Here is an 18,675-nt window from a genome sequence, read left to right as displayed (position 1 = left end):
GGAGGTAAGGAAGGGACGGCACTGACAGCAGCAAAGGACAGGCTGGAGCAAGGACAGCTCCATTCCTGTCCCTCCTCTTGCCAAGAGTTTGACACTCCAGGAAGGAAAGAGACTCTGCAGCAAGCCCAGTGACGTTCCCATGACATGAGAAACCACAGCACTGAGACAGGGAGGCTTGTGTGCCTGCGTGCACCCCTCCGCACAAGGCCAGCACATCTGTGGCTAGCAGGCACTTCAACCCCCCTCAACACTGCCCCCCAAGCTTATAAACAGTACTGGTGCTGGCTGGGAGAATGGGGTTCAGCACCCTGAGCCCCAGGCTTCAGAAGAAAGAGTCTGAAAAGCAAAGAGGCTAAGCTGGCAAGGAAACAGAGACTTGGACCCTGAGTGGGTGGAAGGTTCCAGAAGAGGCTGTGAGAGGAGGCGCGGAGGGGGAGAGCTGTTCCAGGGACAAAGGATGGGCCTAAAGCTCCCTCTCCATATTGGGCATAAGGATAGGGGCCCAGGAACTCATAATATCCCATCGTTTGGCTGTGGACTCCCCGGGTGACCCACTCCCACACGCCTCTCATTTCTCCAATAAGGGCCTTGTACCACACTGCAAGATTTAAGTCCAAAAAGCTGCCATTTACTACTGTCACCTCCCTCCCCTGGCTAAAGTTCCCCAAAAGCCTGTCTCAACCCCCACGTTCAGTAGCAAGGACAACAGATTCCTTCCTCTAGCAGCGAGGCCACAGCCTGAGGTGGCAGATGGAGACAGGACCCACCCTGGTGGCCGCAGGGCTTTTCCTGGGTTAGTGCCTACACCCACAGTCTTTCCCCACCTCTCTATTTCTAAGGCTCCCTCCTCCAGGATGGCTGCAGGTACCCAAAGCCTATGGGGCCTGGCCTTCAAGGAGCTTTGTTCCATCCATCCTACTCAAGCAGGCTCCACCCCCAACTACCAGCCCTCCCTCTCGCCCCACCCCTTCCCCCAAAGCTCTCTGGCCCTTGGGGACCAGCGCCAGGCTCCAGTCCTCTCCTGCACACTTCCAGGCCCGGAGAAGTTCAGGGATCACTGGAGATGTGTAATCAGTTTCACTCTGGACAAGGCCCAGTGAACAAACCACCCCAGAGGCACCCTGCTGGCTTGGTCCCACAGCATAGCTCCAGAAGCCTGCTCAGCAAGGGCCCCGAGGCCTGAGCCAGATGACGCTGGGAAACCAGAGGCTCTGCCTCGTGGGCCAGCCTCACCCATTAGGGGCACGGGAGGGGACCCCAACAGGCCTCTCTGGCCTGCTGGCAGAGCCCCAGTGGCCCTGCCCCTCCCCACGGAAAGGCCAAAGATGCTCTTTTCTCTGGAGGAGCTGCCCCCCCCAACTCCACCCCGCCCCCAGGCCTTCAGTGTCCCCAGGTCTCCCTAAGTCCTTCAGAAGGAGACTTTGCAACTCTGGGAAAGGAAAACAGACGAGGGGGGAAAAAAGGAATCGGGAGCGAGAAGACAAAAAAAAAAAAAAAACTAGCTCATTCTAGCCACAAAGGGAGAAGAGAAAGAGCGAGAACGAGCAAGCAAGCTGCAGTCCCGCAGTGACCCCAGGGGAATCGTGTGAGTCAGAGCAGCCATATTGAGCAGGAAATTACTCACAGACGCTGCGTTCCTGCCTCTCCACTCCCAGGAGAATCGGCCTTTTGTAAATGGTTCCTCTGTCAGTAACTGAGGGGGGATGGGGGGAGGCTCTGCACAGCGCCTTCCTGTCAGCTCCTTCCCTTCCAGCTGAAATCTGATCCCTCCCTTCCCAAAACTCCAAATTTAGAAGCCAGATTGAAACTGAAATTCTTTTCCTGCCTGCCCTGGGCTCTTAAAGGCGCCAGGGCTGCATTTCCTGAGACAGCAGAAGCCCTGCAAGGTGGGGTCCCTCATCCAGGATGCCCAGGGCTACGAGGGCAGGTCCTGGGAGACGGGGAGGAGACGCCCAGTTCCACTTCCAACTTCTTGTTGTTTTGTTTTTTCCTCCTAGTCGCACCAGCCGTCCTGAAGCCCCGGTCTCCAGAGGCAACACCGCCCCCCTTCCAGCCCGAAGCCCACGGAACTCTGCACAGACCCCCAGGTCCCCTGTGTCCCAGTGGCAGGCCTTCAGTCTCCCTTGGTCAGGGTGAGCCAGGCCAGGTCACTCATGACGAACTAGGGGCGGTGAAACACTGGTGCCGGGTGGAAGGGGGCCGGGGTGGGCGTAGCCAGCACCCGCAGTGCCAGTCAGGTCTCAGCTTGGCCAGGTGGGTGAAAGGGAGCCCTCAGCCCTGCTAGCATTCAGTGTTCACCACCATGCCCAAGCACCTAGACCCAAAGTGGAAACCAGGCCTCGCAGAGAGGGTGCAGAACAAGCAAAAACTCTAGGCTCTGCCTCTCTGCCTCTCCCCCGATTAAGTTACTAAAACCTTCTCGAAGTTCAATGTGCCCTTAGCGCCATCTAGTGTCCACTGCAGGATTTCCTCCAGCAGAGGAACTGGGTCCCAAACTTTAGAAAGCTTTTGGGTTTTTAGACCAGCATAACCAACCAACCAAATAAAAATACAACACTTTAACCTGGAATCAATTCCCATCTTCCCCGAGGCCCGGCCTGGCCTTCTTCCTTGTTAGTCACTGACGGGGACACAGGGGCTTGGCCAGCCACCAGAGGGGGCCACAACGGCTGAGCCTTTTAACCCCCACGTGAGCAAAGCAATGGCTCAGCCTAGAATGTGTACCCCTTCTCCCCACCCTGCTCCTCCCGCTCCTCCCAGGGTCTCCCAGGGCTCCCCAGACCCTCGCATTCCCCTCTGGAAAGGGAAGCACATGACTGGCTCTTGAGGCAGTGAGCCAGGCTGCCCCAAGTCCTTCTGACCTTGGGCCTGCTACACTGCTGAAGGCAGCAAATCTGAGACTGAAGCAGTGGCCGCCCAGCCATCAGTCCCGGCTCCGTTTGCTGACTTGGAAAAACGTGTCATTCCCCTCTGGCCTCTGGAGTTTGGCAGAGGTCTGAGCCGAATGCTGACCATGAGCAGCCTGGGGCAATGGCTGCTTAACCAGGCTTCTCTGTTCAGGGGCCTCAGAACTGGGGCCAAGAGAGCAGCCCCGGTGGGGAGGGGACCACGGCCATGGCAGGAGCATCACTGGGCCCAGACGTGCATATGGGCATTGGAAAGAGAATGGTGGCAAGACCCTCTCCAGACAGCAGAACAGGGTACCCTTTGAAAGTCTGGGGGAAGGGGGAGAGGTATGCAGCAGGGAGGATGAAAGGTCCTGACAGCTCCTGAGAGACAGGCCCTTGAGCAGTGAGTCCCCAGTTCCGTGCGAAGTCACCTGGCAAGTGTATTTAACATAGGTTCCTGGCTCTTGTCCCCCAGGATTCTTGATTCAGAAAGCTGGCATTGGGCACAGGAACGTGGATTTTAACAAGCTCCCTGGGTGACCTTGAGGAAGTGGGAGACCCGGCCTTAGTGGGCAACAGCACCCAGTTAATAAACATCCCCTGCCAGGTGGGCTGGGGGCCCAGGCCTGTTTGGTTCACCTCCAGCACTTCAGCTGGCCCATGTCCTCAGGCACTGACAGAGATGTGTCCCCTCAGCAGAAACCTATCCCTGCTGTCCGCATGAGTCTCTCGGCCTCCTGCAATGGTTTCATCCCACACAGCCACATGCATGTGCTGGACAGGCCTCATGGGCCCCACACACCCGTCTCAGACCTGCTGCATCGGTCACCAAGTGCACTAGTGACGGAGTCTCAGTCCCTCAGCTCGAGGCCCACGGAGTTCAGGAGTCACCCCAGACCAGTGATTTGGGGGAAATCCTGGACAGTCAGAAGGTGGCTTAACCTTTCATAGGCCTGGTGGGCCTTCCTTGTCAATAACCCACCTCTGAGGGCCAGCCCTGCCGTCCTCAGGCAAGAGCGCTGGCTCTTCTGTCCCACTCCAAAGCCACCAGCCCCAGTTCATCTCGGCCTGGAGGCCGCCATGGGCTTCTCCCTCACCCCCTTCCCCTCACCTCAGTGATAAACAGGATACATTCCAGGAACATGTAGTCTTTGTGGTTCTCATTCACAGCCTTCTCATCGACAAAGTGCCTGGGCTCCAAATAAGGGTGGTCTGGGAACAGCAAAGAGCCCCAGGGTTCAGAACCAGACATTCACACCCACCAAGCACCTCAGTCCAGGGCAGTCTACACCCACCCTGGGGCCACAGTCCCGCCCACGTGCCCTCAACACTTGACCTTGCGGGAGCAATAAATGATGAGTATGTGTATGTGCGCACGCACACTTGTGCATGTATGTGTTCTAGTGCAATGAGCAGTGGCTTTGCCTTTTTCTAGCCGTGTGACCTTGAACCAGTGACTTCAGCCCTCTGAGGCTCAGTTTCCTCATCTGTACAGTGGGGCTATGAGGAGCACCTCCCTTATACTGCCTGGGACCACAGGAAAACCCCAGGCACGGCACCCACACAGGTTAAGCATTCGTCAATGGTGGCTAGTCTCATGCAGGCAAAGACCCTTCCCAGGGTCACTGAGAAGGTTCTGGGAACCTTAATCTACCTAAAATGCTTAGAGCAGTGCCTGGCACAGAGCAAATACGCAAATGCTTATGAGTATTATTTTGCAGGCGGTTAATCCTACCCTGAAGCAAAAGTCACCACCCGATCCTCACCCAGCGGAGACCGCAGGGAGCTGCCCCAGCCTGGAAAGCAGTGGCCAAGTCGGGGGAGCCAGCACAGAGGGCCCACAGGAAGCGGCTCACCGCCCCACGCTGGGTGGCTGCTCCCTGATGGGCCCCCTTGCACACAGCTCGATGATAACGGAGGATGATGCCGGTCACCAAGTCAAAAGGGCCCCTCATTTTCAACATAAAACCCGCAGCTGCTGCCAGGAGCTGGGGCGCATTTCACACCAGTCCATTATGCGCCAGGCGAGCGCCCCTGCTCCAGTCCGTGTCACTTTCTATTATCTCGGCACACTCTGCCTCCGCCTCCCCCGGCCTGCCGCGCTGGCTGGCAGCACAAGGTCGACAGCAAACAGCCTCCGTCAATAGCCGGTCTAATGCCTGCTTTATAAGCTGTCACTGTCTGCCCTGAGCAGCAGAAGTGAGGCGGGAAAGGAGGAGGGCGGACAGAGCACACACCCCTGGGGGGGGGGGGGCAGAGGGGTAGGCACCCCTTCAGTACCTATCAGCTGCGAGCTACCCCAGATGAAGGGCAGAAACTGAAAGTCGTCCAGGCCCCACACTCCCTGGCTGCCGGCTGGCTCCATCCTGTATGTCTTCTGGAGTTTCCGCATAACCTCCAGGTACCTGCGCAGGAGGTGGGGGAAGAGAGAGGCAGCAGAAAGCAGAGAGACAGTCTCAACCCTTCTGCCACTGGGAGCTCACGGAGGCCAGAAATAACTACCTAAGAGTGTAACTGGTCTCTATTTTCAATGAAAACCTACATGCGTAAGTTATGCATCAGCTGGTACTCTCAAAATAATGTCGCTTTATTTTTTTCTCCCACGCTCAGCCTTCTTTTGGCCCAGGAAAGGGGGGTTTAGCGCCAGCAACTCCTGACAATGTGAGACCCTGGGCAGGAGCCCCAGGCTCTCTAACTCTGGGCTGCCCATCAGAAAGCTGGTGGGGGACAGAGCAGGTCATCTCCTGGGGCCTTCCGGCTCCCACCTTCCCTGTTCTCAGGGGCTGCGTCAGCATCACCACAGTGGGGCCCGGAAAGAGAACGGGAGCTGTCAGAAGCCTCTGGTGCCTGCACCACACCTGTACAGCTGGGCAGGTGGTTCGGGGGGGGTGGGGTGAGGTGGGGAGCGGGTCAGAGCCCGACTGCAGGGGTTCAGCTGGCTGTGTGAATTCAGGGATCAGAAGACAGCTGATTTCTCTGGGCCTCCGTTTCTTCATCTATAAAATGGAAATGACTGGGGCGCCTGGGTGGCTCAGTTGTTAGGCGTCTGCCTTCGGCTCAGCCCATGATCCCATGGTCCTGGGATCGAGCCCCGCATCGGGCTCCCTGCTCGGCGGGGAGCCTGCTTCTCCCTCTCCCTCTCCCCCTGCTTGTGTTCCCTCTCTCGCTGTGTCTCTCTCTGTCAAATGAATAAATGAAATCTTAAAAAAAAAAAAAATGGAAATGATGGTCAGTGCTGCCTAGAGCTGCTGGGGGAATCTAGGGAGGGAGCTGCGCGTGGAGAGCTCAGGGCGCGGCTCGACACGGCAAACACACGGAAGCATTAGCAGTCGGCACGTGACTTTCCTTCGCTTGTCCTTACTTGGATCTGAACCTGTCAGAAGGCTTCTGGGATGCCCCGTCCACAGCCAGAGCTCGATCAGGACAGGCCAGAAGAAGCAACAGCCAGTCAGGAGCGCCTGCCAGCATCCCGCCCCAGTCTGACAGGGAGAGGAGACCCCTGCTGCTCTTCTTCTCACTCACCGATCAAACACCTTGAAGACGATGGCTATTTGGTCGTCTACCCGAAGCACCCCGATCTTGCAGAGGCAGCAGAGGAAAGCAGCAAAGGCTGCTTCATGTCCTAGGGGAGAAGAAAACAGCCGAGGTCGACGGTCTTCCAGAAAAAGTAGTGGTACTGTTCTTGGTCTCACCAGAGTCCAAATCACTGAGAACTGCCCCTCTACAGAGGGGGGTCAACATGGAGATAATGGGGCCTCTGCCCCTTCCAGAAAGACCCAGGACCTTTTGAGAACTACCACTACTATAATTCTAAAAGGTGGACTTCTTAAACAGACATTTGCATTGTGTTTTGTAGGTTTAACTCACTCGTCAGTTCCACGCTATCCATTGAGCACCTACTACAATGGCAGCCACTTTCCGTGTCAGGCACTAGGGAGACCACATCCATGCCTTTGCGTGATAGTTTATGATCTACCAGGATGACAGACATTAAACGGACAATCACTTCTATAATTCCAGCTCTGAAGGAGAAGGACAGGGTGATAACTGGAGGATGTATCACAGGGGGCTCAAGAAGATTTCCCTAAGGAAGTAATATTTAATCTGAAAGATGAGTAAGAGTTGGTAAGGCACTGGGCGTGAGGGAAGCAAGAAGAGCAATCTAGCCAGAAGAAACAGCACGTGCAAAGGTCCTGAGGTGAGAAAAACTGGGGTATGTTTGAAGAACACTAGGAAGGCCAGTATGGCTAAAGCAGGGAGAGCAAGGGAGAAAGAGTAACGAGATGAGGCTGGCGATCAGACAGGCCTTACCTGCTACGTAAGAAGCTCAGACTCAGGACCCTAAGAGCAACGGGAGCCACTGAAGGCTTCCAAGCAGGGAACAACACATGGTCACATTACAGGGTCAAAAGGCAGCCCTTTCCATGGGGTCCCCGGCTGGCTCAGTCAGTGGAGCATGTGACTCCTGATCTCGGGGTTGTGAGTTCAAGCCCCACAGTGGGTGCCAAGATTGCTTAAAAATAAAATCTAAAAAAAAAAAAAAAAAAAAAAGGCACTCCCTTCCTTTCCCAGTCATGTCAAACAGGAATGGTCAGCACTACCGACACCACTGATCAGACTCCAACTGAATACCATGGTTCACAGTATTGTAAAAAAATGTATTTGGACCGAGGCAGGGAAAGAATATTTCAGCGACTTCCTGCCCCATCTCTGTAGAATGAAGGTGCCTCCAGGGCCTGGGAAGCTTGTGAGCTGTTCCTCTCACCTGCACTGTTTCTGATCTCCACCAGCCAGAGTCCCAGCCACCATCACTCGGGGGCTCTTGCGCACTTCACAGCAGAAGAAAAACCCACCCCTGGCTGACCTGGCCAGTCTCCCCTTCAGGGTCCCTCCCGGTCAGTCTCAGTCAAAACCCCACCCCGGGAAGTCTCAAAACACTTGATAAACCTGCTCCCCAGCAACAGGGGGAACAGAAGACAACGCCTCCCCAGGACCCAGGTTCAAGGGGGCCCTTCTCCAGGCCTGCCAACGTGGCCTGTGCTTGTCTCGAGGAACCTGAGCCCCAGGCGAGGGGAAGGCCTAAGAGAGCAGCCGCTCTTGCACTTGCCGCTTCAGGACAGGTCAGAAAGGTGAGCCTACTACAGCAGGGTCCTCCCTCGCCCCCCCCCACCCCCCCACAGAGATAACACTTCCCCTCTGAGGTGCCTGCATGTGCCCTCTCCCAGGGAACTCAGCAGCACACAGACACTCGGCTAGAAGAGGGCGTGCCACAATGCTGCCGGGCGCTACCGAGCTCTTTCATTTCTCAAGGCTCTGGTGAAGGGTCGCCTTGAGATATAGTAAGTGCTCAATAAATTATTTGCTGATGGTGCTAAGCTCACAGACCCCGTCTTTACAAAGAACAGACAGAAATCGGTGCTGCACAGAGACACCATGCACATGGCATCAGCTCCCCCTGGTGGACCAAGGCAGAGCCGCGGGAGCAGCACCAGGCCTCCCCGCACCCGGGGGAGGGGGGCGGGCACTGCACCCCAGCTGGCCCCAAAAGGCTGCTTGCTCAGATGGCCCCGAGACAATCTGGAGCAAAGAGGAAGCAGCCCAAGAAGAGACTGCAGTGAAGCCAAGTAAACACCGGGAGTGGCAGGTACCTGTGCCATAGTCGATGCGTGTGGAGTTCCCCACTGACTCCTTTAGGTAAACAGCCACCTCAGGCACGGCAGCTGCCAGATGGGTGGGGACCACTGTGGCCACCAAGTTTTCTGCTTCCTGATAACACAAGAGACACAAAGTGGTGGCAGCAGATTAGGCAGCATCCTGGTGGCAGGCACCCAGGAGCAGCATTTGGCTGGGGTCCGGTTGGCCATGCCAGGCCGGCCTGGCTCCCTGCTCTGACTGAAAGCTGAGGAGGGAGACACTGACCCTTACGCCACAGAGTCACTACCCCGGGGTGGCTTTTCGTCTGCTGGCCCTTCCTCCAGGGGACAAGGGTCTGGGACAAGATGGGAGGGAACTGCAAAGAAGCCATTCAACTCCCCCATCTGGTAACTCGCTGACGTCCCTACAGACACCATCTTTCTTCACATTCCCGGGATAACAAGAATGTGTGCCGTATATCCACCCAAACACGCATACAAGAACGTTCATAGCAGCATTATTCGTAGTAGCCAAAATGTGGGAACGAGCCGCCACCGAAATGTCCACCGACCACAGACCGTGGTGCAGTCAGGTGCTGGAACACGACACCGCAAGGCAAACGCTCTGCTGCTCCGCACAACATGGGGGACTCTCAGAGACAGAACACTGAGCAAAAGAAGTCAGACGTTTATAAGCAGTTCAAAAACAGGTAACACTGATCTATGGGATGGAAATCAGAAGAGTTTGGGGGGTGGGGATATCAACTCGAAAGGGGCACCAGGGCCCTGCTGGAGTGCTGGAAAGTTCTAGAGCTTGATACAGGTGGGGGTGCAAGGGCCAAACATGCTGAGATCCAGCCATCCACACAGCTGCGAGTTATTCACTTTCCTTTAAGTTTTAACTCGATAAAAATCTTTAGAAAAAGACTCTGTGCCCTCTTAGAGTCCAGAGGCAGCCCCAGGCTGCTCTGAGGCAGGGACAGCATTCTGCTGGGTCCCTGGGGCTCCCCTCTGCTCCAGGAGGAGACACTGGGCCAGAGAAATGAGGACCTAAGTCTCTCTAGGTTCAGTCTATAGACACCTGGCAGGGAAATCTCCTGGAGACCTGAGGAAAATCTGGATTCCTGGGCCCCACCCTAGGCCTACGGACTGCTCTTCTACGGACAGGGCCCATGAGCCTGCATTTTTATTTGTTGCTTGCTTTGAACAGCTGCCACCGCTATAGGACTCAAAACTAAAGACGTTACAAAAATAAAAACACACTGAATTCTACTCCAGAAACCAATATTGCACTGAACATTAACTACCTAAAATTTAACTAAAAATTAATAATTTAAAAAATCAAGAAAAAGAAGCACAACACTAAATTCTTTGGGATTTGCCAAGAAAATAGAAAAGTAAAAAAGTAAATAAATACACACATTACAAACGGGGCGCACTGAGAAGTTTCTGCCCCCTTCCCCACTCTCCCCTGCCCTCAGAGAAGTCACAGCTTTATTAGCCTCTTGTACATCCTTCCCGTGACGCTTCCTTACGCAAACTGAGCAGCACAAACATATCTTTTCATTTTTCCCCTCTTTCCTACCAAAAAGTAGCTCGCCATGTGTCAGACCCCAGGTTCCTCTTTAACGGAACAATAAACCCCAGACCACCTTCCCCCAAGCTCCTAGTGGGCTCCTAGTCTTTCTCACAGCTGCGCAGCGCTCCAGGTTAGACCTACTAGTCTATCTGACTGGTCCCCTGCACGTGGACACTTGCGACATTTGAATCTGTTGCTAATGCAAACAATGACCTAATTAACAGCCCCATGCAGGGGACTGGGCATCCATAGTGGCGATTCCGAAAAGATGGTGGGGGCAGAGGGTAAATGCATTTGTACTTTTGGTAAATGGAATCGCCACTTTAACAAACTCCCCAGTGATTCTGAGATGCCTGAAAGCTCCTGCACCCCCTGGCCCAGCCCCCAAGCACGCCGTGTGGCAGCCTCACCTCGTCAAGTTTGGCATACCAGGTCCTGTAGGCCTTGTTCCCAAATCGAGAGGGCTGGTCCACCGGAGGGGTCTCATCAATCCACCTGTCCAGCGTGTTGAGAAGGGTGACCAGTTTCTCAATGGCCTGTAGTAAGCAAAATAGAGGGGCCAAGCACAATGACTAGTGGCCCCCATCTAGAGCCACAGAGAGAAGTCCCAACTGCTGCTGGACAATGACCCGTAGGCATGGCATTAGTGGTTAAGTGCTGGGGAGATCATACACTCCTACAGGATCAAGTTTTTAAATCCAACTGTCTGGGGGCACCTGGGTGGCTCAGTGGGCTAAGCGTCTGCCTTCAACTCGGGTCATGATCTCAGGGTCCTAGGATGGAGCCCCGTTTCGGGCTCCCTGCTCAGCGGGGAGTCTGCTGGTCCCTCTCCCTCTGCCCCTCCCCACATTCACGCTCCCTCGCTCTCTCACAAATAAGTAAATAAAATCTTTAAAACACGGGCCCCAGGGCACACATTATTTTGTCGCCTGCTCAATTTCCTCATGAGCCTCATTCCACATCAACATGTAAACATAACTTTACGACAGCCTTTACTAAGTTAATAGCATCTCATTGTGCCAACATACTATAATATTTTACCGAATCCCTCCCTGTTAAACGTCTGGGTTATTCCCAATTGTTCCTTCCCACAAACAATCTGGGCAGCCCCCGTCTGCAGAACTGCTGGGTCAGAGGTCCAAACCTGTGTAATGCTTTGCAGGGCCACGGCGTCAGGGAGCCTATCTCCCTACACCTTTCCCACAGCAGGCAGGAACCAAGGAGTGGGATCGGTGCCACAGGCTGGGGCAGCGTTAGCACACAGCATGTTACGCAATGATGAAATAGGTGAGGCTGATGATCCAAAACACAGGTCTGGAAGGGCAGCTAGAAAAGGACTCCTGGGTGTAGCTTGTAAAAAAAAAAAAAAACAGGCCAGGGGCGCATGGGTGGCTCAGTCGTTAAGGGTCTGCCTTCGGCTCAGGTCACGATCCCAGGGTCCTGGGATCGAGCCCCCCGCCCCCAACCCGCATCGGGCCAGGGAGCCCGCTTCTCCCTCTCCCACTTCCCCTGCTGGTGTTCCCTCTCTCTCTGTCAAATAAATAAATAAAATCTTAAAAAGAAAAAAAAATAGGCCAAAACGAAAGGCCAGCGGAAGGCACAAGGCAGAGAGAGGGTGTTCAGAGGCAGGCAGCCCTGGGAGAGAAGACCTTGCCATGAAGCAGGTTTTGCCTGTGTCTACTGGGCACAAACAGCACAAAGAGAGACCTCCAAGAGCCCCTGACACTGGGTCGGACCTAGCAGGGTGGTGCCCACATGAAAAGTTGTGAGGAGGAAGGCAAGGCTCAGTCAAATCCACTGCTGCATTGCGCAGGCTCCGCACAGCAGCGGTCCAAGAGCTGTGCGGGGAAGGAAGTGACCTTGAGCTAATGGAATACCTGTCAGCCAGTGCCCACCCCCACATAGCTCCAGGAGGCACAAATCACACTGCAGGCCATGTAAACTGCGCCTCGTGCAACGTGACAATGGCCTCAATGTTGCCATCCCTCACCTCCCCTTTCTCTATGCTTGGGGTGCAAGAGCGAGCAAAAGTTACCTGTAAGAGGGGAAATCTCCCTGTACACCTGGCTGAGGCAGAGGGCCCGGGTGACATAAAGCTGCCCAGCTGAAATGTGAGACAAAGTGCTGCCAGAGGCCAGCTTTGTGAAGAAAGAGGTTACCAGGAACTGATAAGGACAGAGCAAACCTGATCCCATGCAGCAACTGGGACTCAGGAGCGATGAGGCAATAATCCCAGGCCCAGGAAGCACCAGCCAGGCCCAATTCCCTGACGATCTCAGTCTTGGGCAAGGCACTGAAGGGGATAAAGAAGGTGTGGGGAGGCCACAGTAAGCCAGGCCCCAGCTGCCAGCTCAGCTGGAGTAATGAATAATTAAAAGGCTCCTCGCTCCTCTTTCTGGAGAGGGTTTTTAGAATGCAGGGGCTGCCTCTATTGTCTGACTGGCTGGGGCAGAAGGGTTTGAGGGGGGGCTCCCCCCGCTGTGGGCTGAACCCTCAGGAAGCACAAATTATAATTTGAACTACCCTCCAGCTCCCTAAACCAGTGCTTCCTTTTGGATTTCATGGACCAGTAAAATTTTCTCCAAACCACTACTTGCCAGCGTTTTCTTTGTCTCTGCGCCCAACTTAAATAGCAAACAGAACAACAGCAAAAAAATAAGCCTCTTATCTACCCACATTTTGCAAAACCCCAAAATCTGAATCCCCAAACATTAAGACAGATATAATCACAAACTGCAGGAGGGCGCCTGGGTGGCTCAGCTGGTTAAGCGACTGCCTTCGGCTCAGGTCACGATCCTGGAGTCCCAGGATCGAGTCCCGCATCGGGCTCCCTGCTCGGCAGGGAGTCTGCTTCTCCCTTCTGACCCTCTTCCCTCTTGTGCTCTCTATCTCTCATTCTCTCTCTCTCAAATAAATAAAATATTAAAAACAAAAACAACAAAAACTGCAGGAGAGCCTTCTAAACATGGGTCTAGACAGTCTCACCACATTGCCCTTGCTTGTTCCCTTCGCGGCTGGTCTGGAAGCTTCCCCCTAGGGCGGCTCTGTCTGCCCTCTGCCCAGCTGCCATCCCTGTAGGAGGAGGCAGGAGTGAGAGGAAGCAGGAGCCCCAAGCAGCTGTGCTGGGGCCTCCCCCCATCTGTGGGCTGAGATCACACGCTGTGAGCCCTGCCTTCTGCTGCCCTGCCAGCCACTGGCAGAAGCTGGGAGACCTCTGGAGTCCAAACTAGTCACCTCTGCCCACCAAGTGATCACCCTGGCACTGGAATGAAACCCAGCTCAGGAAGCGCCCCCAACTGAAGCAATCACACCACTACTGGAGGTCAGAACTGAAAAACAGCTCATGATAACAGCTAATAACGATAAAGACATCCAGTATGCACCAGGCACTGTCCTAACAAGCCTACATGTAGGATCCCACTGACTTCTCCCCAGGGGCCATGAGTCAGTCTGCCGGCTCTGTTACTCCACAGATGAGGAGATAGAGGGTCAGAGGGGACGAAACCACTCAGCTTGGAAGGGAGAGGTTATCCAAACCCAGTCAGCCTGACTCCAGAACCCAAGCACTTAACCACGCTGCAATCCTGCCAAGAGAACAGCTCCTGAGCTAGGACAACACCCGGCCAGCGTGGAGTCTACCATCAAAGCGTGAGCGGAAGTTACGGGACCTCAGGATCTGCTGGGGTGATTAGAACACCCCCCAGTAATTAGCCTTCCCCCGCCACACTCCCTGCCCACTGAGGACAGCCGAGCCTCCCTCACCACAGGCTCAAGGACAAGCCCTCTCTCTCCCAACCCACAAACTCAATGGTGGGCCAGGCCCCAAGAGTAGGAGGTCTATCCCCAGCACAGGTCCGGCTCCCCTCCGGTGACAGAACAAGACCTCTGCCACTCCACAGCCAGTTGGGGCCCAGGAAGAGGCAGCTCTCCTGAGGCAGGGTGTGGACAGACCAGGCCACGACTGGGCCAGGCCTTCTCCAACAGGGTGGGACAAGGCACGGAGAGGCAGCTCAGGCCCTGGTGTCTGAGATAAGAGTCTCAGGGTGACTGTGAGCCAACTGGGAGAGGAACCCAAGAGGCCACTGGAGGCCTGGGACCCAGCCCTTGGAGATGGCATCCAGCCACAGCAAATAGCCTGCAAGGCCACACCTCCCCACAGCTCTTGTCCTTTCTCCACCAACGACCTATCTCCAGAAGAGCAGCCAAAGAGCGTCCATCCTGCAGTGCATGCCCTCAACTCAGCATCCCCACTTCCAGGAATGATTCCTCAGGAAAGAGCGCCCACAGATCTATATGTAACGATGTTCAGAGCAGCAACATTTAGGGACACAACCTCAAAGTCCACAGTTAGGGCTGTTTAAATAAATGAGGGCCGGCTCAATGAGGCTACCATTTACATCGTGGAGGGGCAGCAGGAGAGGAGGAGCTCAGAGGGCAGGTCTGGGTGACATTCCCCAAACCGTTCCCGGGGCCGCCCCAGGGAGCTGGGTAGGAGGGGAAAGACAGGGAGAGGTCAGCTTTTTGTTAATACACTTCTATTAGTGAACCCTTCAGTGAAGCACACTTACTTCATTTATAATCTTTTTTCGTTTAAAAAGGTACATAAAAACACCAGTTAGCAAAAATGCAGGCTATAAAACAGCATAGTTACCTTGATCCCAATTTTATAAATATACATCTACTGACAAATTGGGAAAAAAAAAAAAAAAAAAGATTAGAAATACAAACACCAAGAAGGGCCCGGGTGGCTCAGTCGGTTGAGTGTCTGACTCTTGGTTTCAGCTCAGGCCATGATCTCAGGGTCCTGAGATGGAGCCCCACCAGGATCCAGCTGCCGGGTCAGCTCTGTGCTCAGCGTGGATTCTGCTTGCCGCTCTCCCTCCCCCCACTCATGCGCGTGCTCCTTCCCTCTCTCTCTCAAATAATAAATACTTTTTAAAAAGGAAAAGAAATACAAACACCAAAATGTCAACTGCACATGTGCTCAGGCGATCTTATTTCCTGCACTGGCCTGTTGTGGGCCGTGAGCACAGGTGACTCTCTGGAGCTATTCTGGGAGCAGCCCTGCTGCAGCAGTCTCCCCTGCCTGTGCCTACCTCAGAGACTTTGTACTCGAAGGTCAGCTTCTTCCCCTTCACACCTTCGTTGAGCGTGAGGATGAATCCGATGTAGTCAGCGTACGCCTACCAAACGAAGTGGGGAGTGGAGACGGAGAGAGGGGTGTCAGACCCCTGACCCTCCACACCCCAGCCAGCCCCCAGCTCCACCCAGTTCCCAAAGAGCTCCTAGCTGTCCCTGGACCCCGGCCTGCCAGCAGTAGAACAATAACACCAAATACTCCACCCTACTCTCTACCCTAAACAGCTGGTGAGCCAATGACCACAATGACACCTGGACCTTCAGGCAGAGTTTATTGTGTGCTCACTACTCCTGACAATAGCTTCTTTACACAACCCCACAAGGTAAACACTGTCACTATCCCCATCGTATAGATGAGGAAACCAAGGCCTCAGGAGAGATGACTTGCCCAAGGTCTCCTAAGACCAAGATCTCATTAGATGTGGAGCTAGGACCCCACAAGTCCTCCAACTCCACTATACCACCAGGAGTTCAAGGAATACCAGCAAGGGTTCCTCCACTGTCAGTCTTCCAGATGTTTCCCCCACCAGACAGGCCAGGCTGTGAGCCTGCAGTGCAGACCCCCTGCTCCCAGGAGAAGAAACTGTTTTCTGCCCATGGCCAGGTCTCCCAGCACACCCATCCCTGGCTTCCAACTGGGCACTCTCTTCCCTGTTGAGTTGCAGGTTACAACCAGCACAGGGATAAGAAAGCACTAAGGTGTAGGCCCCGGGAGCAAGTGACTTCTGTCTGGTGTCGTTTCTTCTTCGTCTCTGTTGCCTCTCATTCTCTTCCTTCCTCCTTCTCCAAAATGCCAGCAGCAGCCACAGCAAGCCCTGAGAACTGACCATTCCGTATCTAGAAGGGAGCATTCCTGTACCAGGCCCTTCCTACAGCCCGTGGGACGGCCACAGATGGAAACGAGGGGTCATGGGGCAGGTCCGAGCCCTCATCCTGCCTGCAAAGCCACAGTCGTTCCTGCAAACTATACCGCGATGCAAAGACAGGAAGCAGCAAGAGGCAGTGTCACCCCCCACGGTCCCGGCTCCCACTTGGGCCTGAGTCTCTTGCTGACTAAAGCTCAGGTCATTCTTACAAACAAGACTGTGAGCAAAGTCTCCACCAACGCCACCATCCTCATCCCTGTAACAGTAACGACCATGCCCGCAGCTCAGTACAGCTCACAAATGCCTAGCACTGGGCCAGGTGCTTTTTGGACTTTGAGTCATCTAAGCCTCCCAACAACAACACTTTACGGTAGAAGAAATAGGCTTGGCCAGCTTAGGCGCGCTGCCTAAGTCACAAGGATAGGAAATGGCAAGCCTGGGCTTCAAGCTTTGACCACTCTGATCCTAAGTCTACGCTCCTGGTTGCTGCACTCGGCAGCCTAGTGAAACTGTGTGGACCATGCCACAGAGTCACTTGTCGAGCCACGAACTTGAGTGGTGAGCTTCAGAGCAAGTGAAAGCCTTCTATCCAGTATCATTCAACACATACTCCATTAGAAAAAGTAACCAAAACTTCCCAAAAAGTGTTGGTGCCTACAGCAGGATCAACAAACTGCCTACAAAGGGCCAGATAGTAACCATTTTAGGCTCTGCAGGCCATAAAGTCTGGTTCACAGATTCTCAACTCTGCCCAACTCTGCCAGTTAGTGCGAAAGCAGCCATGGACAATACATAAATGAGCCTTGCTGTGTTCCAATAAAACTTTATTTACAAAAACAGGCAGAGGTCCAGATTAGGTGAGCAGGCAGTAATTTGCCGACCTGTGGCCTAGAGCATAATGGCTCAACCCATGGCTATCTAGAGACAGAGGACCTGGGCATGAATCTTGAGTCTCATCCCAACCACTTGCTAACTGTGCCATCCGGCTAAATGTCTTTATCTCCTGGCCTCACGTTTCTCACCTTCAAAAATGGAGATGACCCCTGAGCCCACCTCCCAGGGTTTTTGTGAGGATTAAATGAGCTAAAAAATACCTAGCACATCATAATCACCCCATCCTCCTTGGAAAACACGCAGGGGGAAAGCAAGGAACTAAAGCCACGTTTGGATTCAGCCAATCTGCAGGTTCAGGGCAGACTTGTGGTTCTCAACCCAGGCGATCTGGCTCCCAGACAACCTCTCACAAGGTCTGGAGACATTTTCGGTCGTAATACCTGGGGGAGGGGTGCTGCTGGCATCCAGCAGGTAGAGGCCAGGGAAGGTCCTAAACATCGTACAATGCACAGGACAGCCCCCTACAATAAAGAATTATCCATCCCAAAACGTCACCAGTGCTGAGGTTTAGAAACGCTGAGGTAGAACAACCAAGATGACAAAGGGACTCAAACGTGTCCTTTGAGCAGCTGAAGGGACTAAGGTGTTTATCCTGGTGAAGATTCAGGGGGAGAACATAACTCAGAAAAGACATGATAACCATCTGCAAATATTTCGAAGGCAGGCTTATTTATGAAAGAGGAGCCAGAGAGGCTTGCATGGCCCAAGAAGAGCCATGGCCATTATAGGATGTGGGCTTAGTGTCAGCACAGCGGACTCCCTAAGGAGAACCTGCCTTTCTGCACAAGTGACCCCCCCCCCAACCTCAGCTGAGCAGACCAGGTGTGGACACCTGGCTGGAGCTGGGACCAAGGCTTTCCCTGGGGATTTGGCTTTCCTTTTCTTAGTCCCAATCTTTCCACAGCCTCTGCCAGAAGCCCAGGAGGTAGAAGCTGTTATTTCCTGCCCACCATTGGACTGAGCAGCACAGAAAGCTGGTCTGCACTTCCCCTTGCTCTAGGTCCCAGTTCCTAGGTATTTTTAGGCCCAGCCACCTCCCTGGCCTAGGTTTCCATGAGATAGATAACCTCCTCTCTCTTAGATACACTGGCTCCAAGACCAGCTATAACTTCTCCCCCAGAGAGAGGGGGACAGCCGGCTCCCCTGTCAGCTCTCTCCCTAGCTTCTAACAGCTCTAGTTCCAAGAACAAGGAAGGTCAGGAGCGCACTGTCTTTGAAAAAGCCGAAGTTCTTCACCCCAGCTCTGGCCCTACAGTGCAGACACCACTGGTACCTGAGAACGCTTCCATTTGCCCATGTCTGGAACTGTGTGGATCTCCTTTTTTGGAATGATGAAGTTCTGAGTGGCTGGAGGGATATCCTCCGAAGAATCTTGACAAAGAAAGTGAAGAAGCAAATACATAAATAGAATCTTCCCCTCAACCCAACTTTCTCCCTCTCTCTCGCTCTCGCTCTCTCTCTCTCTCTCTCTCTCTCTCTCTCTCACACACACACACACACACAAGTTTAAACCAAGACTCCAACCCCCAGTCCCTAGGGTAAACCAGACACGTACTCCCAGGACAATCAAGCCAAATCCACTGACCGCCTGCCCTTCCACCCTCAGCCCAGAGCCCCGCCGTACTGGGAATGCCCTCAACAACTGACGCGTTCAGCTGCTCCGCGGTGCCCTCACC

At 54.1% G+C, this 18,675-nt stretch overlaps 1 protein-coding gene across 3 annotated transcripts in view; it reads right to left on the bottom strand.

Moving 5' to 3' along the window:
* PTPA (protein phosphatase 2 phosphatase activator) overlaps positions 1-18,675 on the bottom strand; it is a 30,152-nt gene that overhangs the window by 6,468 nt on the left and 5,009 nt on the right. For all 3 annotated transcript variants that reach the window (XM_028107958.2, XM_028107959.2, XM_028107960.1), the window contains exons 2-8: positions 18,273-18,370; positions 15,197-15,283; positions 10,511-10,636; positions 8,537-8,654; positions 6,411-6,510; positions 5,169-5,293; positions 4,000-4,100 (exon numbers count right to left, since the gene is read on the bottom strand). In XM_028107958.2, coding sequence (XP_027963759.1) covers positions 4,000-4,100; positions 5,169-5,293; positions 6,411-6,510; positions 8,537-8,654; positions 10,511-10,636; positions 15,197-15,283; positions 18,273-18,370 — 755 coding nt within the window. The remainder of the gene's footprint in view (positions 1-3,999; positions 4,101-5,168; positions 5,294-6,410; positions 6,511-8,536; positions 8,655-10,510; positions 10,637-15,196; positions 15,284-18,272; positions 18,371-18,675) is intronic.

Source organism: Eumetopias jubatus, unplaced genomic scaffold, assembly GCF_037043125.1.
Source record: "Eumetopias jubatus isolate StellerSeaLion01/CBP00866 unplaced genomic scaffold, mEumJub1_p1.0 scaffold_15, whole genome shotgun sequence".
Lineage (NCBI taxonomy): Eukaryota > Metazoa > Chordata > Mammalia > Carnivora > Otariidae > Eumetopias > Eumetopias jubatus.
The sequence above is the reverse complement of the archived record's forward strand: the minus strand, read 5'-3'. Positions and strand labels throughout refer to the sequence as shown.